Here is a 26,252-nt window from a genome sequence, read left to right on the forward strand (position 1 = left end):
ACCGGGCTCTCAGTCTCCTCTCTCCGGCTCGAGCTCAACAACAGACCCAAACTCATCCAGAAACATGTTGTGGAAATCACGGACCAAGACAGAGCCCTACTGTTCTCAGGTCAGTTGATTTCAGCTTCATCATTATTAGCCGGGACAGAACCCTGCTGTTCTCAGGTCAGTTTATCTCCGCTTTATTATTAATCGCCTTTCAGACTCCGTTAAACACAGCGAGTCTTACCACTGAAGGAAAGTTCTGTTTAGGGGAACAGCTCTACAGAATGCTGGGTTGTTTTAACCCAACGCTGGGTTATGTTATCCAACAGTTGGGGTTTAAAAAGTCTCGACGGTTTTGTTCATTATTTGACCCAACATTGGGTTAAAAACAACGCTGCATATTGTAAATTCGCCTATATCTAGAGTAGAATAAGATCTAAATAGAAACGTGTTGGGTTGCTGTAACTCAACGTTTGGTTGTTTTATCAATTAGATTTAAATGACACTGTCTATATTTGACGCAAAGTTGCGTTACAACAACCCATAATGTCTACTAGAAAGTGTTTTAAAAACATTAAGCGATGTCTCTTTCATTAACAATATTTAGATTTGACTAATTATTTAATTTAATTGAAAATATATATAAAAATTACGCTTATTTGTCTGCATAAAAAGGTTAACTTGAACTTATTTACCACATTTTAAGTAATATTTAGATTAATTTGATAAAATAAAAAATAAATAATTGTATTCTACTTAAAAAATAGGCTTAAAACCTTATTTAACTTTAATTAAATGCATAAAAATGATCTAATAATAATTAGTACAGCGCGTTATAATGTTAACCATCAAATAAAATTAAAGAGACAAAACAATGTTTTGTTTTGACTTAATAATTTAGACTCAAAACTTTAATTAACGTCAAATAAATGCATTAAAAATGCAAATAATAACCAGTAGCCTAAAGATATAATGTTACCCATTAAATATTCTTAAACATAGAAAAACTACGTTTATTTTCTACCCAAAAACAGACTTATTTAACATCACATAAATGCATTAATAATCAGTAAAGTACGATAGCTAATGTTAACCATCAAATAAAATATATAAGAAGAAACGCAATGCTTATTTTCGACTCAAAAACAGACTCGAAACCTTATTTAATTTACATAAATGCGATATTAATCAGTAAAGTACAATATAGCCAATGTTAACCATCAATTAAAATAAAAATTAGGAAAAGCTATGCTTATTTTCGACTCAAAATCATATTCGAAACCTTATTTAAGGTCACATAAATGCATTATTAATCAGTAAAGCACGATATAGCCAATGTTAACCGTCAAATAAAATAAAGAGGAAAAATAATGCTTATTTTCTACTCAAACCTCATTTCACTTCAAACTAAATAAATAAATCTCTAATAACCAATACAGCACGATATAATATCAACCCTTAATTCGCAGCAAACAGCATGCATAAAGGAGCAGGGTGTTTGCAGTGAGTGAATTAATTCGGAGGAATTAATTAATGTCCCTTTAAGGTGGTCTCTTCACCCCTCCCCCACCGCGCAGCGCTATAAAAGCGGCGTTAGCGCAGAAACAGGGACAGTCGGAAACTGCGCATCTCCATGGCGCACCGCAGCTTTTACTGACTCTAAAAAAGCAGACCAGGAGAGCTCAGTGTCCAGATGTTAGTCCACTCCTACTCCAGCATGGTGAGTTCAAGAGATCCAGACTAAAACTTCTTTTGATGGAGATGTGATTGTCATGTGAGATCAGCTGAGCGCGTAAAGTGCGTAAAGCGCGTGTGGTGTGATGCGAAACAAGTGCTGCTTGGAAATATGTCACATGCTGCCATTGGTCTAAAGAGAGAGATGTATAACAGACTGTCTTTGTGTCACGGTGACTTGGAAATTATATCTTGGACAAAGGGTGTTATTAAAGTAGGTTGGAGAGAGAGAGGGAAAAAAGGCAGACAGAAACTTCGGGTTGATTGATGTTGTGATCGCATGATAAGTTTTCCCACACTCACTATATTTGACAACAAACAAACAAAAAAATGCTGAATTATTATTATTATTATTATCATTTTGTTACTTTGTTCAAGCTAAAAGAGATCGTGAATATAAAAACAAATAAATGTAAATTAAAATGTCCTGTTCTAGACGTATGAAATGAAAGATGCTGTCATACTGATTTGTTATAGGGTTTCATTCGTTTATATTATCTTACTAAAAATATCCGAGCCACTGGAAATATAACAGACGCATAAAATGCACAATTATTAGGCCTGCGTGTGTTCAATGCCTGTAATCCCGTATTAACCGCGTGCATTGTGTCTATCAATCCTGATTGTTTATAACATCAACGCACCTGGCACAGAAATGGGGCTCTTATTATTATTTTTAGAGCATTTGTTTAATCCATCAGAATTTTTAATTAGATTAATAATAGGTTGGAGTGATTAACGACCATTAATGTAATACCCAGAAATGCAGAATTAAATTAATGTAGAATCTGCTGTAGATGTGAACGCATTACATGTAATGCTATAAATTAAGCTAATAACCATACTTATAAACACCCTTTTTTTAAATTCTGTGTAACTCAACTGCGGGTTAAATATGGACAAACCCAACTGTTGGGTTGCGATAACCCAGTATATTTTAGTGCAATGAACACAAGACTGCATATAAATGAGCTCAATAAAGTCAAAACTTGAGCATTTTATATCTTAAACCTATAAAGTAATGACTTTTGCACATTGAATGTAAATATTTATTGTTAAGAAAGTTTTCGAAAAATAAAAAATTACACTGAAAAACAGCATTGGGTCACATATGGACAAACCCAATGGGATCAACTTAACAATCAAAACAAATGATTTAACGCAACTGTTGGGGTTGTCCATATTTGACCCACCGTACGCAATAAACACTAGAGTGCATATCAATGAGCTCAAGTCAAATCCACAAATACTTCTATCTATGATAATTGGATTTTTGATGTTTAGAAATTTTAAGTGTTTTGTTACATTAAATAGATCAAATGCACAAAAAAGAGTTGTTTTAACCAAAGGCTTTGTCAAATATGAACAAAAAAAAATTGCTTTATTTTTAAAATTAAATTTTAACCCAAAGGTTGTGTTTGTTCATATTTGACCCAACGCTGGGTTACGCAATAAACACGACGGTGCATATGAGGGAGCTCAATATAAGGTTCACAATTTTATCTGTAATAAATCATAATTGCAAATTTGATGTAATTAATAGAGTGTTTTTGTACAATTTTAAGCTGTTAAAATGTTATTTTGACCCAGACTTGTCAAATATAAACCAACCCAAAGTTGGGTTCATTTTTTCAGTTTAATTTCAATGACTCTTTTAAACCCAAGTGTTTTGATGGTCATATTTAACCAAAGGTTGGGTTACGCAATAAACGCGTGCACATTAAGGAGCTCAATATAAGTCCACAAGTTTCTGTCTAAAAATATAGAAATATATAATTGCACTTTTAATTTAAGAGTTTTTGTCTTATGAAACTGATGAAATGTTCTATTAACCCAACGTTGGGTCAAATGAACAAACCCAAGGTTGGATTAATTCATGTCGTTTAATGTCAATTACACTTTTAAGCCCAAATGGTGAAATTGTTGATTCATTCATTAATTTTCTTTTCAACTTTATTAATATGGGGTCGCCACAGCGGAATGAACCGCCGAGTTTGTTCATATTTGATCCAATTTGTGTTACGCAAAAACACGCCAGCAACTCAACGTTGTGTCAAATAATAAACAAATTTTGAAAACTTGTTTCTACAAGTATATATCAACGTCAAGTTAAAACAACTGTGATTTATTGGTCTCTTTAACTGGTGCTTCATACCTGACTGCCTGGTGTTTGTTTCCCCGCATGCAGGAGCGCGCGGACGGGCTGTCCAGCTCCTCTCCGGGCGGCCGGCTCTCCCAGCTCTCCCAGCTGAATCAGGCCGCGTATTCCTCAGCTCCCCCGCTCTGCCACACCCCGGCCTCAGACTTCCAGCCGCCCTACTTTCCGCCTCCGTACCCGCAATCTTCTCTGTCATACTCCCAGAGCCAGGACGGCGGATACCCGCATTTACCGGAGCCGTACCCGTCGCTGAACTCGCTGCACCAGCATCAGCAGGCGGCCTGGCACTCGCAGCGCTCGCGCTCGGAGGATGCCGGTCTCCTGTCGCAGCCGCACCGAGCGCTGAGCCTCGACCCGCGGCGGGAGTATCCAGGAGTCCCGCGACTGCTGACCCATGGGCTGGGCGACGGAGCTGCGGCGCTCGGGGACGGGCCGCTGGGGATGCACGCGGTGCACCACGGCCTGGATGATATTCAGGTGAGTTCAATCACTCTTGTTTGTGTTTAACTATAATATGCTTTAAAATGTTGGGTTGTCATGGTTAATATAACATTTAAATTACAGTTTCTACATATTTGAGCCAATGTTGTGTTACAACCAAGCTTTTTTTTATTTCTGCTTAAAAATGTTGGGATAAACATGTTTCACTTATAACTGAAATGACACTTTTAGCAATGGTTGTGGTTGTTGATTGACCAGCAACCCAGCATGTTTTGTTTGATTTTATTTTTTATTTCTGCTTAAAATGCTGGGTTGTCATTTTTCAATACATTTAAATCACAGTTTTTAACCCAACAGTTTGTCCATATCTGACCCCACGTTGTTACAACAACCCAGCATTTGTATTTTATTGTAAATATTTGCTTATGAATGCTGAGATGAAAAGTTTTCACTTAAATTTGTATTACACATTTAACCCAGTGTGTGGGTTTTTCACATTTGACCCGACGTTGGGTTACAGAACAACCCAGCATGTTTATTTTTTTATTTCTGCTTAAAATGCTGGGTTGTCATTTTTAAAATAAATGTAATTAAAAAGTTTTAACCCAACAGCTTTTCCATATTTGACCCAACGTTGTTACAACAACCCAGCATTTTTATATTTTACATTTTTGCTTAAAAATGCTGGGATGAAAAACTTTCACCTAAATTTAAATGACACATTTAACCCAATGAGTGGGTTTGTTCATATTTGACCTATTGCACAGCAACCCAGCATGTTTTATTTTTATTTCTGCTTAAAAATGCAATTTTTTTCCTCAATACAATTTAAATGCCACTTTTTCACCCTATAGTTTGACCCGACGTTGGGTTAAAACAACCCAGAATTTTTAGAGCGCAATGACGATCAACAATAAATTGAAATCCTAAATATGAATATACAGGCAGTGTTGGTATTACAAGCCCAGTTATAGTATAATATTAAGATTTTATAATTATTAAAAACATCAGTTTGATTCAGATTCAACCTAGATTTAATAATCATATTTAGCCAACAATATTTGCAAAAATAATAGCCAAAATACAAGAAACAGAATAAATTTTTATATTATTTTATGCACATGTGAGCTTTCAGTTATCTATTTATTTTGCATTTTAGAATGTGTTTTATATGCAATTTCACTGTATAAGCTACTTGAGAAAATAAAAAGTAAAACATCGTTTGTACACAATGTGGAAAAATTAAAATGTAATATTTATTATTATATTCCGTGATCGAATATTTACACAAATATTAAAGTAATTTACCACAAAGACACCTCGTGACATAATGTAAAGAAACACGTAACACGAGTGATTATTTAATTAGGCATTTCTAAAATGCTGATGTCATAAAAAGTAATACTTTAAATGTAAATATCAATATCAAAAATTTGATTTTGTATACATTTTAAAAGCTTTGTGCAATGGTGATGTGTAACACAATGCAGTTTTTCAGCTTCAGAAAATTTAAATAAACACTGACTTTTATCCAACAGAAATAAAATTACGTGAGAAAAATATGAAATGTGTTAGTTTAGTCCAAAACTTTAATTAACTTGCCAAATATTTAAAGCAAAACGAACAAAATGAAGCAAATAATGACACAAATTTTACAAGTAATTAATTCAAGCTTCAGAACTGCAAAGCTCCGGGAGATTATTGGTGTTTAAAAGCGCTATTAAAAGCGAAAATGATGAAATGCAGTTAATAAATCAATTTCTAAACAGCTAAATTGGCATATAAACACAATCAGTCATAATAGACACCTAGGAAAGCTATTGAGTATAAATTAATTTAAAGTGTTCTCATGATAATAGAAAAGTCAGCGCCATTATCTCAAGAATTAAGCTGACAGGAGTGAACTGGTGAAGGTGCGTGCGTGTGTGTGTGCTCGTGCGTATGTGTGTGCGTGTGTTTGTGTATGTGTGTGTGTGTGTGTGTTGCGCAGGTGCAGTATCTTCAAACTCAGCGCGTCGAATCGCTTTTCTCGGCCAATCACTCAACACACACTGAGACTCTGATGTCCAGCATTTCCGAGAACATGCACACGCACACACACACACACACACACACACACACACACACACACACACACACACACACACACACACACACACACACACACACACACACACACACACACACTTCACAGCAAAACACGCCTGATCGTTTAATTCAGCGCACAGCAAACTACAGATCTGCGTGGAGTTATTGTCCTGAGACTTTAAATGCGCACTGTTGCTTTTTAGAGTGGTCTGTGTTGTTTTATGCACTAATTCTGTGTTGCTTTTATATTTATATGCTGTTTTCTAATGTGCAAAGTAAAATTATTCACTCTACAATGCTGGAATGTATTAACCAATGTTGGGTCAGACAAACCCAAACGTTGGGTTAAAATTGTGTGATTCAAATTTAATTGCAAAAACGAACCAACGAACCCGATATTTCCAGCTCAGCATTTGTAGATGTTATACATTAAACAGACACTAAATTGAGCATTAGTCATACATATTTGTAAAATCCTCTTTATACTATAGAGATCCCTAATATTGATGTTTTTCAGCAAATATCAAAGTTTAAATAAAAAGTTGCACTGAAAAAAGTGTTGCATGCAGAACTGTTGCAAACCATTTATTTGTGTTGAATTTAAACAAACAAAGTAAGTTTAATAATGTTCAACTTAATTTGTTTAAATTCAGCCCAAATAAATTGTTTATAACCACTTAACGTAAAAAAAAATTGAGTAAATCCAAGGAATCATCTTTGATTAATTGTTTTCAGTGTGGGCTGTTGATTTCATCCACTAATGGGTAAAATCTAAATAAACTAAAACAAATGTCCATAAAAATAGACAAATGCACAAAAAATATACATAAAAAACATTTTTTTTTAGCCAATTAATTAGTATTTTGGTGGTTAAAGAGTCATTAAACATGTCAGCATGTGCCAGAGAATGATAAGCCTGAAAATAATGTTCATTATTGATAATAAATGTTAATAAATGTTAATTATAGGAGTCTTCTGTAAGTCTTAGTAAAATGCAAGATTCGAACCTCTGGGTTAATTTTTCAAGTAAACTTTAAACCCCAAAACTGTTGGTTTTGTCCATTTTGACCCAACGTTGAATTAAAACAACCCAGCATTTTAAACTAAATAATTTTTAAGATGAGTCCTTGTGTTGATATGGGGATGTTTTATAGTCAACATCACATGCTGGGTTGCTGATTTCACTCATTGCTGGGCCAAATATGGACAAACCCAACCTTTGGGTTAATTCTCAGATACACTAAATTGAACATGTACACATAGACATTACTTACAGTACTATATACCTGCAGATTAACTATGCTTATATATAATAAGTTTAACTGGTAAACACTGTAGTTAATTAGTTAAAGTTATTATTAATTAGTGTATGATAGTTGGGGGGCAGAACGGTGGCTCAGTGGTTAGCACTGTGGCCTCACAGCATAAAGGTTGCTGGTTTGAGCCCCGCCAGGGTCAGTTGGTGTTTCTATGTGGAGTTTGCATGTTCTCCCCGTGTGGTTGTGGGTTTCCTCCGGGTGCTTCGGTTTCCCCCACAGTCCAAACACATGCGCTATAGGGGAACTGATCAACTAAACTGGCCGTAGTGTATGAGTGTGTGTTTCCCACTTCTGGGTTGCAGCTGGAAGGGCATCCGCTGCATAACACATATGCTGAAATAGTTGGCAGTTCATTCCGCTGTGGAGACCCCTGATACACAAAGGACTAAAGGAAAATTAATGTATGATGGTTCATTTGTATAATTAGCAATTGTTGTGTGTATTGCCTCTTCTTGTTGAATCGCTGAATGCCGAAATTGTAAGTCGCTTTGGACAAAGGCATCTGCCACATGACTAAATATAATAAAGCTTTAGTAACTAATAATCTTCACTTGTCTGATTTGATTATAATGCAATAATGTTCACCTTTTGTACAATATTAATAGTGAAAAGCGCTTTATAAACCAACTTGAAAACCTTTGAAAAATTAAACTTTAACCCAACAGCTGCGGTTTGTCCATTTTGACCAAACATCATTGAGTTACAACGACCCAGCATTAAGCCTTTTTAGAGTCCAATGCAATGACTGTTTATTCAGCTGAGCTTATTTACCATGCTGCTGTGTTGTGCAGGGTCTGGAGGAGGCCTCAGCGCTGGGTATCCTGGATCACTCCGTCATCAAGAAAGGTGAGAGTCTGCATGTGATCTCTGAAATTTAAAGTAGAATTTAAGAGCTCTCCAGCTGCAGGGAGATTTCATGTGCTGCTCACACACCCTGCATTAAAGGACTCAGTCACACACACACACACACACACACACACACACACACACACACACACACGCACACACATGCAATTTCATTTGAAGTCCAGAAATCCTGTAGCCCTGCGTGTGCTGTTGGCTTCAGGCGGTCTCTGTTAATGAACTGTTGATGGTCATATGAGAGAAAGAGGAGGATTAGAGCAGGAGTGGAGGAGATACTAAACTGATGAAGAATTCACAGCATCACTATTCCAGCGCACTTATCAGGAAAATGGTGGAGAGCTAATAAGAACAGCACTTTCTGTAGTGCGCTCACACTTTAATACATGAGGGGTTGTGTAAATCTAATATTGAATCAGATTTGGACAAAAATAATGTTGGGTTAATTGTTTTATTTCGTTTTAATTACATGTTTTACCCAAGTTGCACTGAAAAAAAATATATACACTTTTTTATTATTATTAATTATGGTATTGAGTTGCATTATGGGATCTTGATCTTTCTTCTAACGACCTTTAACCTTTAAAAGCTGGAAAAAGTGGCTTTTATTCAGATTCGGCTCCAGCTTAGAACTTTAGGGTGGGCCAAAAAAAAAAAAAAAAAAAAAAAAAAAAAAAAAATATATATATATATATATATATATATATATATATATATATATATATATATATATATATATATATGTCAATCAACTTGATTGGCTGATAGCCGTGATATATTTAAGTAATATCAGCATCCGTACAGCCTCTTTACCCTTTGTGTATTACTCCGCCCACATACAGCCAGCAACAAGACACTACAGTTTGACAAATATTACCGCTGTTAGACAACCAAATACACTTTTGTGGCTTTTTTAGTGGAGAATGTAGTTGTTTAGATTGCAACTATGCAGTTTATTTGCAAGAATAGTGCCTATTTTAAAATATTTACAATTTCTGAGAGACAGCACGTTGGCAACAGTTCACGTTTTCTATTTACAAGATGGCGCCAGAACCGCATAATAAGCCCTTGCTCAGTGTGTTTTCTTGAGCAGGAATTAAAAAGCTGAAAAACGGAAGCCTGGTGGTTTTTAAGGTGGACCGGATAGTCAATAAGAAGCTGCGAATAAGAAGCTGGATTCAGCCTTGTCCCTCCTTAACGCAAACACAACAGCAGTCTGGTGAGAAATCTCTGTAGACGGATGGCATTTCATGTCACGTTCAGCCTTATAATCTTAAAATGTGAGCAAAACTTGCTGTTTTGTCATCACCTGTCACACACCAGAAGCACTGCTTCACATTACGTATAGAGAGTCATTCAAACACTAGCTCTAAAGTGACGTTGGTGAATCAGTAATGGCTTCTGCTGTTCTGATGGAAGAAAGTAGTTCCTAATACAAAAGGAGTTTTAGACTCTCTGTGTTTGATTTTCTTTTTATGTACAAGATTGTGCCGTCGAACTGTTGTATAAAGGCAATATCACACTCGTAGCAGTGTGCTATGGCTGTATATCAGCACTGGTGGTTCACTAAGGCACTCAGCCGCCAACGCACGCCTCCAACCAGTGCTAATATTGTTTTTTAACAATGCATGCACTGCTGTGAGTCTCGTTTTCACGGTGAGCGCTGAAGAGGGCTCACCTCGTTGGAGCACACAGACTCGGGAATCTGCGTCATGGTGAGTCGCGGTCTGCTGTGGACAAAAACATATTAAATATATTCTATATATTTTCACATTTTTGGTGTTGTGTAATAGTCTGGGATGCAGTAGAATGTGGAGATAGATGAATGTAATAGGGTATATGCAGAGCTAGTGTTTTTCCCATACTGATAAACGTCCGGTGAGCTGTTATTGTGAACTTTTTTTTCCATTCTTTTACGGTTCCTTTTACAGCATCGATGTTGTAATGTCATTAAAATACATTCAGTTCAATAGACTTTGGCATTCATTTAGTTGCTCAAGAGTAAAACAAGACAAAAAGCCGTTTACTCGCACGCGCCCGTCAGAATCGGCAGGCTAGCGCAGAAGCTCCATTGAATACACTGGGGTAAAATAAATGCTCGTATTATAAAGACATGGCGGGGGGGAATGTAATGTAATGCAGTGCTTCTTGTACAATCTGAGACCCACTTTATATCAGATATCACTCAGCCAGTGGAGATCGCTGATTTTTAAAGAAAACAGACCTTAAACGCGCCGGTTTTTGCATTGGCATACAGTTCGCCGGAAGCGCTTAATCCAGGTTACTGTCAAATTAAAAGTCCTATTAGCATGCTTATTGGGTATATGCCGAGCTAGTGTAGTTCCCATACTTATAAACTGCTGGTGACTGGTTATTGTGTTTTTTTTCCATTTTAAACGACAACTTTTACAGCATCGATGTTGTAATATATAGGGGAATTGGGTAGGCTGAGTTGTCCGTAGTTTATGAGTGTGTGTGGATGCTTCCCAGAGATGGGTTGTGCTGGATAAGTTGGTGGTTCATTCCGCTGTGGCGACCCCAGATTAATAAAGGGACTACACTGACAAGAAAATAAATGAATGAATGTTTAAACTGTAAACTGTCAATACTATGACCACAATTACAAAAGGAAAACTGAATATTCATTAATCCCACACTGGACAATTTAAAAATGTTTTACTCCTGATTTCACTAGTATCATGTGATCTTTGCAGTTAGAGCAAGTAGAATGTTTGGCTAAAAATCGGTATCTGTGTAAATCTGTCAATTCGGGTCCAATGTAGTAACTACCCATTAGGATTTTTCTTGCCATGATTTCTTGTTATTTCTACACATTACTAAATTCATCCATAACAGAGTTAACAAACAATATATAACAAAATATATTCCCTAAAATTAAAACATTTAATCATTTATGATTGAAAAAGGCTGAATTATAAAAACTAAACATGCTTTCTAAAAGATGCTGGAAATAATTGCTGTTTTTAAAGAGTTTTTCTCCTTAACTTTTTGAAATGTGAAATATACCTGCAATAGAATCCCCCATATTGCTTTTAATGCATATAATAATGTTTACAATGACTGCAGGGTTGTCACGAATGCTGGAATTTACAACTTGAAGATGATACCTTCATAAACTATCAACATTCAATACCATTTTCTATATTTTGTGATTTAAAAAATCTTTATATTCATTTTCTTTTCGGCTTAGTCAACATCAAAACTAGACAGAGCAGAGATCAACATCCCATAATGCAATTCACAACCACTAATAAACCCAAAATACTGAAACTGTTCATTAACAGATGTCTTACAGTGCACAACCCAGCATATTTTACAACACTTGCATGCATTAATTTTAGATCCACTGCATATGCATGTGTATTTAGAGATCCTGCGTATTTACAGAGCAACAGAATGCATCAATGATGTGTTCACGGCTGTAGGAGGTGTGTTTGTGTGTGTGTGTGTGTGTGTGTGTGTGTGTTAAGAAAACCAAAGCCTACATGAATAAACGGATCTGCTTTCAGCTCATGGCCAAAATCACACATGAACATAACAGAAACACTAAGACCGTGAGTTATGGGCCGATATTTGGAAGTGACGATACATTCTGTGCTCAATTACACTATTTGAGGATAATCATGTAAGGGATAATGCACATCCAGCCGCACTGTGGCTCAGTGGTTAGCACTGTGCCCTCACAGCAAGTAAGTTGCTGGTATCTAGTCCCGGCTGGGTCAGTTAGAGTTTGCATGTTTTCCCCATGTTGGCGTGGGTTTCCTCCGTGTGCTCCGGTTTCTCCCACAGTCCAAACACATGCGCTATAGGGGAACTGATCAACTAAACTGGCCGCAGAGTATGAGTGTATAAGGTGACGTTAGGGTAGATCATTGTATAACAATGGTTTGTTCTGGAGACAATCCAAAACTAATATATGTTGTTAATGTTGATATGAGTTGCTAATGCTTCCAGATTTAAAAGAGTACCTCAACAATGATTGAAGCCACAAAAATGTGAGGGTCCGTTAAACGGCATTACATATTTTCGGCTGGTAAATTTTCGGTACTATCATGAGCACACTTTTAGATTCCCATTGTTGCATATTTCTACTGTGTGACTGGCTCTTGTATCAATATAGGAGTAAAGCCTAAACTCAAGGACAAAATCTTTGAACACAGAAGCTACACTCCAATCATAATGGATTGTTTTATCCAGGACAAACTCAACTGTTGTGTATAAAATGTCATTTAAATTTAATAAAACAAAATGAACCAATGTTGGGTGATTCCACCTTTGACCCAACGTTGGGTTAAAACAACCCAGCATTTTTTTAGAGTGTAGAGTCTTTTACTACTTGATCAAATGACACTTACTAAATTTAAGAACAAAATCTTTGAACACAGAAGCTACACTGTAATAACGCTGGGTTGTTTTAACTAACATTGGGTCTTATATGAACCCAATGTTGGTTTTATTTGTTTAATTAAATTTAAATGACACTTTTTAACCCAACAGTTGGGTTTGTCCATGTTTGACTTAACGTTTGGTTAAAAACAACCCAGCAAGTCCAGTCCTTTACTATTTGATCAATTGACACTTCATCTAAACTCAACGACAAAATCTTTGAACACAAAAGCTACACTCTAATAATAATAATGGGTTGTCTTAACCTGAACAAACTCAACTGCTGTGTATAAAAATGTCATTTAAATTTTAATTGAACAAATCAACCCAATGTTGGGTTATTCCAGCTTTGACCGAATGTTGGGTTAAACCCACACAGCATTTTTAAAAATATTTCATCAAATGACATTTAATCTAAACTCAAGGACAAAATCTTTGAACACAGAAGCTACACTCTAATAATGCTGGGCTGTTTAACCCAAATCATTGGGTCAAGTATGAGCAAACACAAATGTGGTGTACACTTGGGTTTGACCATATTTGACCCACCATTTGGTTAAAACAACCCAGAGTTTTTTTGAGTCCAGAGTCTTTTAATATGTAATCACATGACACTTAATAGAAGCTACACTCTAAAAAATGCTGGGTTGTTTTAACCAAATCATTGAGTCAAATATGGACAAAGTCTACTGTTGTGTATAGAAAAGTCATTTAAATTTAATTATAAAAACACCCCAATGTTAGGTTAGTTCATATTTGACCCAATGTTGGGTTAAAACAACCCTTTTTGTGTGCAGAGTATTTTAATATTTTATTAAATGACACTTAATCTAAATACAGAGACAACATCTTTGAACACAGAAGCTACACACTAATAATGCTGGGTTGTTTTAACCTAACATTGAGTAAACTATGAACAAACCCAATGTTAGTTTAATTTGTTCAAATACATTTAAATGACACTTTTTAACCCAACAGTTGGGTTTGTCCAAGTCTGACTCAACATTTGGTTAAAAACAACCCAGCAAGTCCAGAGCTCATTGTTATTGATATAAATGTTATCGCTATTGGATATAATATCGCTCATCAGCCCAGCTCAGCTTCAACTATATATCCGTCTGTAATGCTTGATCTAGGTTACCCAGCACAAAACTGATATAAATGTAAAACGTGCATTGCTGGGTTATTTCTTCAAGTCGTTTTCGGGGTTTGTAGTGAAACATGTTTAATTCTGTGTGTGAATAATCCACCTGGGGCTGTTTTTATCAGCGCTGGGATGTCACCTCTTCCACCCCGCAGCTCTTCCTATCATTCATTCAGCTGATTTTCCAGAAACAGCCTTTTTCCTCCTCTCCCAGTCGTACTGAAGATCCAGCCCACACAGATGCGCCACACAAATGTGTGATTAAGGCTAATCTTCTGAAAACAAATGAAGCTTTTTAGGAATGATGTAACAAAGATACTCAAATAAAAAGCCAGTCGTCTTGTGTTTGCACAAACGGTAAACATTTATAAGGGTTTAAATGAGGGTTTGGGTGTTCATTTGTTTTGCTGCAGACAAAAGCCGCGAGTTAATGAGGAAACTAATATTTGTTATAAAGTAATGCTGACAGATGTTTATTGTGGCGTCTGCATTGCATTTAAAATCCTTTCATGTAAATGGAGAGCACGCATGAGTGGAAATAACGTCAGAAATAGGTTGATGTTCCCTGATCATTCAGTCTATAATGCTTGGTCAAACTAAATAACTTATCCTGAGCTGTTCATATTACAATACATCAGAGATTCTGTTGGAAGTTGTGAGACGATCTTTTGCTGACAGTAATACAGCAAAGATTAATGAGTATTTTGTGTGTGATCCTTAATTATTCTAAAATGCTGGGTTGTTTTAACTCAACATTGGGTTAATATAGACAAACCCAACTGCTGTTTAAAAAATTCAATTTAATTTCACCCTGTTTCTCCACATTTGACCCAACATTGGGTTACAACAACCCAGCATTTTTCATTTAATATTTCATCAAATGACACTTAATATAAATTCTTCGAACACAGAAGGTATACTCTATTGATTACTGGGTTGTTTTGACCCAACGTTTGGTCAAATATGAACAAACCCAATCCTGTATTAATTTCAATTCAATTTAAATGACACTTTGTAACCCAACAGATGAGTTTGTCTACATTTGACTGATCATTTGGTTAAAATAAAGTGCAGAGTCTTTTAATATTTCACCAAATGACACTTAATTTAAATTCGAGGACAAAATCTTTGAACACACAGGGTTCAACGCTAAGGATTTTTTTCTACTGGTCCGATCCGGCCAGTGGATTAGATTTTTACTTGCCCTGCCAAAATTTTCACTGGCCCCACCAAGAAAAAAAGGGAAGTTAATAGCTATTTTTTAGCCACATATTTTAATTAATGTGTCAAAAATAAAGTCTGTGAATCTAGAATTTCAATACTTCAATACTTTTAATAATTACAATACTGTAAATAAAAGTGTTATGCAAACAAAAAGAGCAGTATGGAAAATGTGGAGGTATTTTATTGCGGTTTGAAATTATTTAACAAAAGGTAGCTGACTTGTCAAACTGATGGCAAACTCGCTCACTTAATTTTTATTTTGTCGTGTTGTTCCCATGTAAATGTCTACAGACATTTTCTTTTAGCCTTATAATTTGATGTTGCTGCTATGTTGCTGTTTCTACGCTGTACTGGTTGTTACCAGGTTTAAAAAATATTAGCTCAAATCAAACAGATAAGAGAAACCGGAAAGCAATATGTTGTTTACGACATTACAGAGAAGGTAGCGCTTAAAGACTTACTTAAAGCACAAACTTAAAATGCACGCAGTTGACAAGTAGTCACAGACAAGTTAAATGTTAGTGACAGGGCAGCACTGTCCCAATCGGGCCAGTAATGATGCGGTCTACTGTCCCAAGTGGCTTTCACACTAGCCCTGGGCCACCGGGCAGTCCTTATTGTTGAGCCCTGACACAGAAACTACACTTAATAAAATGCTGGATTGTTTTAACCTAACCGTTGGGTCAAATGTTGACAAACCCAACTAAAGGGTTAAAAAGTGTCATTTAAATGAACAAATTAAACTAACAAGTATGAACAAACACCAGATTGGGAATTTTTTTAATTACTTTTTTTTTAACACAAGGACCATATTTGAACCACCATTTGGTGAAAAAAAAAAACTGTATTTTTATTGGAGTGCACTTTAAGTCCAAGGACATACTGGGTTGTATTTAAAAATACTGGGTTGTTGTAAGCAAATGTTTTGTCAAATATGAACAAACCCAATGGTGGATTAAGTAAAATTCAATTCAAATAACACAATTTAACCCAACAGTTGCGTTTTTTCCACATTTGACTCACTTTTTGTGCAAAACAACCCAGCTACTTTTAGACGGTGAAGTCTTTTAATATTTCACCAAATGACACAATCTAAATTCAGAGTCAACATCTTTGAACACAGAAACTACACTCTAATAAAAATGCTGGGTTGTTTTAACCTAACCGTTGGGTCAAATGTAGACAAACCCAACTAATGGGTTAAAAAGTGTCATTTAAATTTAAATGAACAAAATAAACTAACATTGAGTTTGTTCATATTTTGACCCAACATTCGATTAAAACAACCCAGCATTTTATAATGTGTAGTTTCTGTGTTCAAAGATTTTGTCCTTGAATTTAGATTAAGTGTCATTTGGTGAAATATTAAAAGACTCTGCACTCTAAAAACGCTGGGTTGTTTTAACCATATGTTGGGTCAAGTATGAACAAACAAGAAAACATTGGAAAAAAAATTTAATTATTTTAACACAAGGACCATATTTGAACCACCATTTGTTTAAAACAACCCAGTATTTTTATTAGACTGCACTTTGTTCAAAAATTTCATCCTATGACTTAAGGAAGCTACAAACCAAATGTTGGGTCAAATATGGACAAACCCATGCTGTTTTGTTGAACAATGTCATGTCAATTTAATAATATTAATAAAAAAAACAATGGGGTTTGTTCATGTTTGACCCAACATTGGGTTAAAACCACCGCACATTTTTTTTTTTTTTTTTAGAAATACTGGGTTGTATTTGAAAATACTGGGTTGTTTTGTCAAATATAGACAAACCCAACGTTGGATTAATTTCAGTTAAATTCAAATGACACTATTTAACCCAACAGTTGGGTTTTTTCCACATTTGACTCACTTTTTGTGTAAAACAACCCAGCTATTTTTAGACGGTGAAGTCTTTTAATATTTCATCAAATGACACAATCTAAATTCAAGGTCAACATTTTTGAACACAGAAACTACACTCTAATAAAAATGCTGGGTTGTTTTAACCTAACCGTTGAGTCAAATGAAAACAAACCAAACTGTTGGGTTAAAAGCTATCCTTTAAATTTAATTGAACAAAATAAACTAACATTGAGTTTGTTCATATTTGACGCAATGTTTGGTTAAAACAACTCAGCATTTTATAATGTGTAGTTTCTGTGTTCAAAGATTTTGTCCTTGAATTTAGATTAAGAGCCATTTGGTCAAATATTAAAAGACTTCACACTCCGTTTTAACCAAACGTTGGGTCAAGTATGAACAAACACAACATTGGGAAATTTTTTTAATAACTTTTTTTTTTAACACAAGGACCATATTTGCACCACCATTCTGTTAAAACAACCCAGTTTTTTTTTTATTGGAGTGCACTTTAAGTCCAAGGATGGAGTATTTGAACAAAGAAGCTACAAACCAAATGTTGGGTCAAATATGGACAAACTCATGTTGTTTTGATAAACAATTTCATGTCAATTTAATAATAATAATAATAAAAAAACTATGTTGGGTTTTTTCATGTTTGATTCAACATTGGGTTAAAACAACTAAGCAGTTTTTGTTTAGAAATACTGGGTTGTTTTAAGCAAATGTTGTTTCAGATATGGACAAACACAATGTTGGATTCATTTCAATTCAATTGAAATGACACTATTTAACCCAACAGTTGGGTTTGTCCACATTTGACTCACTATTTGGGTAAAACATCAGGGTTATTTCATCAAATGACACATAATTTAAGTTCAAGGACAAAATCTTTGAACACAGAAACTACACTAAAAATGCTGGGTTATTTTAACCCAACATTTGGTGAAACTTTAACAAATCCAATGTTGGAAAATTTCAATTAAATTGAATTGAAATGACACTTTTTAACCCAACATTTGAGTTTGTCTACATGCAACTTCTTTCCACACTATCATCAGTCAGTCTGCTTGATTTTGAAGTCAGATTTCTCTCAAACTTTAGCAAGTGAGCACGACTGTGTGCACAACAGATGGAATAAAGCTTTGCCCCAGCGGAGACGCAACACCAATCGCAAAAACAAGAGCGAGAAACAGAAATTAAACACAGCGTCAATAAGACAACAGATGTCAACCTGTGGGAGAGCGTCTTAAAAAGCGCTTCAAAACAGGAGGCCCATTCCAAATTATCACATACATCTCGCCACTTTATAAAAATACCCCTGCAGTCTCCTGAGGTTTACACTTCACTGACATCACCTATACACTATACAACTGCAGCTTAACTATGTTTATATGCAGTCAGAATTATTAGCCCCCCTGTATATTTCTTTCCCCCAATTTCTGTGTAACAGGGAGAAAAGACTGTTTCAACACGTTTCTAAACATAATAGTTTTCATAACTCATCTCTAATAACTGATTTGATTTTATCTTTGCCATGTCAGCTTGAATCGCATTGAATGTGCACTCACGCTCTGCGTCTTCCTGCAGTTCCACTACCATCCAAGCTGAACGGCTCCACGATCTCTGCTCTGTCCCTCAGTAAAGAAGGCCTGGGTCTGGGCGGAGTGTCTAATCCCGCAGAGGTCTTCTGCTCCGTCCCGGGACGCCTGTCGCTGCTCAGCTCCACCTCCAAATATAAAGTGACAGTAGGAGAAGTGCAGAGACGGCTGGCTCCACCCGAGTGCCTCAACGCCTCGCTGCTTGGAGGAGTCCTGCGCAGGTGAACAACGACAGCACACACAAATAAAAAAATCATAAGATATCCTATAATGCTGGGCTGAAATCTGCAGGCTTTGATCACTGGCTTGCACATACTACATACTTTTATACTACAAACTATATATATACTAATACTATAGGAATTTATTTTAAGTACTGTAGTGTTTTTGAACCAGGTTACAGTAAAGTAATTGAAATGATCTGTTGTGGTGATTCTGTATTTGCTATGGCAACACAACAACTATAGTAACTGATCTGTTGCGTTGATTCTAAGGTTGCTATGGCAACACAACATATATAGTAATTAATCAGTTGTGGCGATTCTACAGTTACTATAGCAACACAACAACTATAGTGATTGATCTGTTGTGGTGATTCTACAATTGCTATGGTAACACAACTATAGTGATTGATCTATTGTGGTGATTCTACAGTTGCTATGGTAACACAACTATAGTGATTGATCTGTTGTGGTGATTCTACAGTTGCTATGGCAACACAACAACTATAGTGATTGATCTATTGCAGTGATTCGACAGTTGCTGAGGTAACAGAACAGCTATAGTAATTGATCTGTTGCCGTGATTCTACAATTGCTATGGCAACACAACACCTACAGTGATTGATCTGTTGCACTGATTCTACAGTTGCTATGGCAACACAAAACTATAGTAATTGATCTGTTGCGGTGATTCTACAGTTGCTATGGTAACGAAACAACTATAGAAATTGATCTGTTGCGGTGATTCCACAGTCGCTATGGCAACACAACAACTATAGTAAATGATCTGCTGTGATGATTCTGCAGTTGCTATGGCAACAAAAACTATAGTAATTTGTCCATTATGGGAATTCTGTAGTTGCTATGGTAAAAACAACTATAATAATTGTTTTGTCGTGATGATTCTACAGTTGCTTTAACAACACAAGATCTATAGTTACTGATCTGTTATGGTGATTTCTACAGTTGCTATGGTAACACAACAACTATAGTAATTGATCCGTTGTGATGATTCTACAGTTGCTATGGTAGCACAACAACTATAGTAATAGATCTGTTATGGTGATTCTACAGTTGCTATGGCAACACAAGAACTATAGTAACTGATCGGTTATGGTGATTCTACGCTTGCCATGGCAACACAAACTGTATTTATTTATTGTGGTGATTTTGTAGTTGCTGTGGTAACAACAACTATAGTAATTGCTCTGTTGTGGTGATTCTACAGTTGCTATGGCAACAAAAGAACTATAGTAAATGAACGGTTGTGGTGATTATATAGTTGTTATGGTAACACAACCACTATAGTAATATAAACAAATGACCCGATACTTTAGTTTTCTATAAGGTATATTATACTACGCCAGAGTTTACTGTATAAAAACTAAGCATACTATAGTATTTATTACAGTTTATCCGTTCACTACTCTAACAAAGAGTTGTAATTACTATAATATATACAGTATAATAGACTTCACTATAGTATGGTTCTAAAACACTATTACTATGTTTTAATATAACCAGTGTTGGGGAAAGTTACGCAAAGTATTGCATTAATCTTGTTACTTTAAATTTTTTTTTACTAAAATCTGTTACTTTTTAAGGAAAATAATGTGTTAAGTTGCTTTATTTAGTTCACTTAATTAACATCACTCTAATTACAGCTTGATGTTTTGGGGGGGGAAGGAATTCTTATTATGTAATCCTAATCACATATACTCCTTTACAATGTATGTGGTTTCTTTGTGTGTCCATATTTGCCTTAATTGTTGTATAGCCTAAAGTATAAAATTCAGTATGTATTTTAGTGACTCTCATTCAATGTTGACAGATGTAAAACTCCACATGCAGTTTCTCATACTTTTGTTTTGGTCGTCGTACCAGCCTAGCATTTTCCAGAGTGTAGTATGGGAAAAGGAACATTATGGAAGTCAGTAGTGATCCTCATTCTGGAATTAATCTTTTATTTTTCATATCTGTTCTCCCTCAGAGCCAAATCAAAAAACGGAGGCCGCTGTCTTAGAGAACGGCTGGAGAAGATCGGCCTCAACCTGCCGGCCGGCCGGAGAAAAGCAGCCAACGTCACACTCCTCACAGCGCTGGTGGAAGGTACATTAATGCATTTGGCAGATGATTGTATCCAAAGCGAATTACACTGTACACATTTACTCACTACTTGCTTTGAATGGGAATCGAATCCACAACCTTGTGAGCGAAATGACTTCAAACACCCAGCAGGCACAAGACATCAACATGGCGTCAGATTAACGCTGTATCTTAACGTCATGGGGACGCTGCATTTTGTTTGGAAAAGAAAATCAGGTTGACCTCAGAACTCAACGTCAGGCCAATGTCAACGTCCGACCTAAAACCAACCAAATATCAACGTCTAATGATGTTACAACTTGACGTTGTGTGGACGTTACCACTATGACGTTTAGCGGATGTTAGATATTAGTTGCCATACCTGATGAATAAATGTCAGTATTTGACGTTGGTTTAAGATGTTGGCTCGATGTTGGATTTTGGTCACGTTCTAACAACCTAAAATCAACCAAATATCAACTTGATTTGACGTCATTATTGGACATCAAAATAATGTCATCCTTAGACGCTGGCTAGACATTGAATTTTGGTCACCTGACAACCTAAATCTAACCTAATATTAACATCTTATGATGTTGTGTGCCTGCTGGGCAATAACTAAATGCACTACAGAATGTTACGTTTACACACACATCCACAAATGACATCAGCTTTGGAAAGCTTAATACTCACTACTCTTAAGTACTTTAGAAAGCTCTACTTTTTACTCATACTTTAGAATAAAAGTATCTGCTGTAAATATTACTCACTCAAACTACATTTTTAGGCAAGTAATGGTGCTTTTACTTGAGTATGTTTATTCAGTACTCTCTCCACCACTGGTCGCGAGTCACTGGAATTGTTATTTTAGGGTCACAGGCTGAAAAGGTTGGGAACCCCTGCATTAGAGGATGCATATATTTACACACTGCTGACACAAAACAGGGTTTAAATCATAATAGTTTTAATAATTAATCTCTAATAACTGATTTATTTTCTCTTTGCCATGATGACAGCACATAATATTAGACTAGATATTCTTCAAGACACTAGTGTTCAGCTTAAAGTGACATGTAAAGGCTTCACTAGGGTAATTAGGGTAAAGTTAGGGTAATTAGGCAAGTCATTGTATAACAATGGTTTGTTCTGGAGACAATCCAACACTAATATTGCTGAAGGGGGCTAATAATTTTGATTAAATAATTGAAAACTGCTTTTATTCTAGCCGAAATAAAACAAATAAGACTTTCTCCAGTAGAAAAAATATAATAAGAAATACTGTGAAAAACTCCTGAATCTGTTCAACATCACATTGGGGAAATATTTGAAAGAGAATAAATATTGCGCTCATGATTTTGCCCACGACTGTATTTTGTCGGTAGACATCAATATAGCAGATTTATTAACACTCCCCAGACGTCACTAATTTACAAGCCCAGGCTGTAATTTCTGCATCATTTAATAAAAAGCAGACACCAGCACATTATCAGATCAGCTCATATACTTGCTGCACTAATTGTCTCCAACACTGCACACACACACTACATTATCAGTCACTTAGGTAAGCAGGCTTATAACGAGGATGTGAAGCGAGTGTTAGCTTAAATTTATAAGTGCCTAAGAAGTCATTTTTAAAGCCTATTATCACCTCCAGCTCTCAGCCGGAGTGTTTTACAGTCTCGATGTTTCTCCTCAGGTGAAGCGGTTCATCTGGCGCGAGATTTCGGGTATGTTTGTGAGACTGAGTTCCCTGCGCGGGCGACGGCAGAGTACTTGTGCCGACAGACGGAGCCCGATCAGCTGCCCACCAGACGCAGCATGCTGCTCGCTACCAAGTGAGTACTACATAGGGGAAAGTTTTATTACAGAATAACCTTTTGCTACCCTTTTTGTGCAATTTTAATTTAATTTTGTAACTTATAAACTTATGAAGCCGAGGATTATACCAGCGACCCACTGACCTTGCTGTGAGGCGACAGCACTACCTACTGCGCCACTGCCTCGCCAGGCAGAGCTGAGAGAAAACAAAACAATAGTGGCTGGGTTTTTAAAAGGGGAGGGGCTACACTATGTCCCGCCCCCTCTATTCATGTTTACGTCAAATAAAAATGCACATTTAAAAGCACTTCATGAGACATTTAAAACCCACATAGACCTTTTCTACTGTTAGTTTTTTGCAGTGAATGTATTCGTTTTCTCTGGCAAACATACACTGTAAAAAAAATCGTAAAAAAAAAAGGTCAAATGACTGGCAGCTACGGCTGCAAAACAAAAACCATAAAATTACGGTAAAATTTCTTTGTTGAAATAAAGTGCAAAAACTGATAAATCTACTGATATTTTCATTAAAATGTTTACAGAAAAACACTGTTATTTTACAGACTTTTCCTAGATTATTATGATCAAACACCATCAATAAAGTGACTGCACTAAAAGTTCAAGAGAAACCAATGTTATTTAAAAGAATCTTTCCTAAATCATTACGAATAAACATCTTTAATAAAATGCCAAAACATGCTCATGGTCATAATTTAACAGTTTTATTTTGGATCAAAAAAGTTAGGAAGAAACAACAAACGAGATACAACTGATTAAAATTCTCACAACTAACATTACAGTTACATTTTATTGAATAGTATTCCTGTAAAACATGTAGAGGTTATATGAAATGATTCAGTTCCAAATCTTAAATTAAATAGAACTGTAACGTGAAGGGGACCCTGACAATGGATTGCAGATCCAAATGCAGGTTTATTACACTGAGATGGTCAGGTAAGCAACAGTCAACAAAGGGGCAAACAGATGTATGCAGGGAATCCAGAGTCATGGTAAAATAACAAGCAAATGATCAGTCCTGGCAGCAAACAACATAAACAATTAACAAACAAAGCAAAAGAAGAAAACACGTCATAATTTTCACAATAGCCAGATAACAAGACTAAGCAATTGGTGCGTGCGTCTGTGCTGCTTTTAAAGTCCATGTAATCAGTTCATAACGATCCTCTGACTGTGTGTGTGCAATCAGCAGAATCTGGAACAGGTGCATGTGATCGCTCTTAGTGTGTAACTTTATTGTATGAATTTGATCGTAATAATCTAGAAAATATCTGTAAAATAACAGTGTTTTTCTGTAAACATTTTAATGAAAATATCAGTAGATTTATCAGTTTTTGCACTTTATTTCAACAAAGAAATTTTACCTTAATTTTATGGTTTTTGTTTGGCAGCCGTAGCTGCCAGTCATTTGACCTTTTTATTTTTACGATCTTTTTTTTTTATTTTACAGAGCACATAATTACAATTTATTACTTTAATTTAATGTAATTTTAAATGTATTTTTAAAAAAACAGGAAAAAAAACAGTGTAAATAATACGTAAATTTTATTGTACAAAACAGACAAATTGCTGTTATTTGTCATTATTTATATAGTACATAAAATAACAGTCAAACTGTTAATTTACAGACATTGTTTGTAATTTTTACGAACTTTTGAATATAATTTAAAATAACTGAAAAAATACTGTATAAATAATATTTTAATTTCCCTGTATAAAAAACAGAAATGTCAGTAATTTGTCTTTAATAATAAAGTACCTAAAATGAAAGTCAAACTGCTAATTTAGAGAGAATATTTGTCATTTTACAAAGTTTTGAATACAAAGTGAAATGACAAAAAATTACTGTAAAAAATTTAGAGATTTTTTCTGTAAAATTAGGGGTTTTTTTACAGTGTACCCACATCACATGACATGCTCACCACTAGTGTTGGGAGAAAGTTACTCTTGAATAAATGCATAACAATATTGAGTTACTCCCCAAAACAATAACTAGCTGTGGTACTTTAGTTACTTTTTATGAGAAGTAAAGCATTACATCAGGGGTGTCCACACTTGGTCCTGGAGGGCCAGTGTCCCTCCAATCCTAATCAAACACACCTGAATAAGCTAATCAAGCTCTTACTAGATATACTAGAATCTCAAGTAGGAGCTAAACTCAGCAGGACACCGTGATCCGAGTTTGGACACTCCTGCATTACATTTCTTTTATATTACTTTCTCATTACTACTTTTTCTTATCATTATTTTGTTAATAGAGGAGCTCTGCAATGAAACACACACTGTATAACCATCTTAACTTACATCAATCATATTAAGCTGTAGATCTTCTTGAAATCTGATTTTAAAAATAAGACATTAATATTTGGATGACTTTTTGACATGCGTTTGTTTACCGTGTAATATTGTTGTGTTATTGTAATCCCCAACTCAACACTGATTGTGTGTCTTCAGGGAGATCTGCAAGGAGTTTGTGGACCTGATGTCCCAGGACAGGTCTCCACTGGGGGCCAGTCGCCCGACGCCCTGCCTGGAGCCCGGAGTACAGAGTAGTTTGACCCACTTCAGCCTCCTGACCCACGGATTCGGGACCCCCGCCCTGTGCGCCGCGCTTTCCGCCTTCCAGAGCTACTTACTGGAGGCCCTAAAACTGCTGGACAAAGGAGAAAACGGAGGAAAAAACCACCACGACAAGGAGCTCAAGCACCGCAAATAAACAATCAAGCACTTTTTGGAAGCGTGTGTGTATTTATGCGCGAATGTGTGTGTTCCTTATCCTGTACGAACTGGTTGAATTCGTCTCTGAAATCCCTTTCAAACTTTGCTGACGGACTCATGAACTCTGCTGATGAAAAGCCAATCAAATGACTCAACAGACGGTTGGGAAAGCAATTCGCTGTGCTGACGAAGCAATTTGGAAATTGTCATTTTGTACTTCATGTTGTATGTTTATATTATCAATGTCGATTCTTGTATTCTTATTGGCGTATTGCAATGTAAATGTAATATATTATTAAACTAACAATGAATTCAGATGCTTAATCGTGAAATATGACTTTGTTTTACGATGCGGGAAAGCCAACGGCATCTTACGACGATTCCAATGCTATCTCACGGCAACTCGTCCCACAGCATACAACAAATGACAAGCGACAGACTGGAAGTCATTCATTTCTCAGAGTAGTCTGAGAGCTGCGTAGATTTTCGTTTATCTCTATATGCGAAAAATTCAGATCCGATTTGAGCTGCGAATTCGTTAAAATATTTGAACTCCTGCAACTAGATCGTATGCGACGGGC

General features: G+C 35.9%; 1 protein-coding gene and 1 long non-coding RNA gene across 3 annotated transcripts; one reads left to right on the top strand and one right to left on the bottom strand.

Moving 5' to 3' along the window:
* tfap2e (transcription factor AP-2 epsilon) lies at window positions 1-26,003 on the top strand. 2 transcript variants are annotated; one of them, XM_021468018.3, is made up of 7 exons: window positions 1-109; window positions 3,908-4,354; window positions 8,517-8,571; window positions 18,801-19,032; window positions 21,023-21,141; window positions 22,814-22,952; window positions 25,408-25,986. In XM_021468018.3, the coding sequence occupies exons 1-7, from the start codon at window positions 65-67 to the stop codon at window positions 25,667-25,669; spliced, it is 1,299 nt and encodes a 432-aa protein (XP_021323693.1). In that variant the 5' UTR covers window positions 1-64; the 3' UTR covers window positions 25,670-25,986.
* On the bottom strand, window positions 8,497-19,215 carry LOC141379191 (uncharacterized). The gene is made up of 3 exons (XR_012395278.1): window positions 18,782-19,215; window positions 14,244-14,412; window positions 8,497-8,592 (listed from the first exon to the last, which is right to left on the bottom strand). It is a non-coding gene; the product is annotated as an uncharacterized lncRNA (long non-coding RNA).
* Window positions 26,004-26,252: the final 249 nt, after the last annotated feature.

Source organism: Danio rerio, chromosome 19 (genome assembly GCF_049306965.1).
Source record: "Danio rerio strain Tuebingen ecotype United States chromosome 19, GRCz12tu, whole genome shotgun sequence".
Taxonomy (NCBI): Eukaryota; Metazoa; Chordata; class Actinopteri; order Cypriniformes; family Danionidae; genus Danio; species Danio rerio.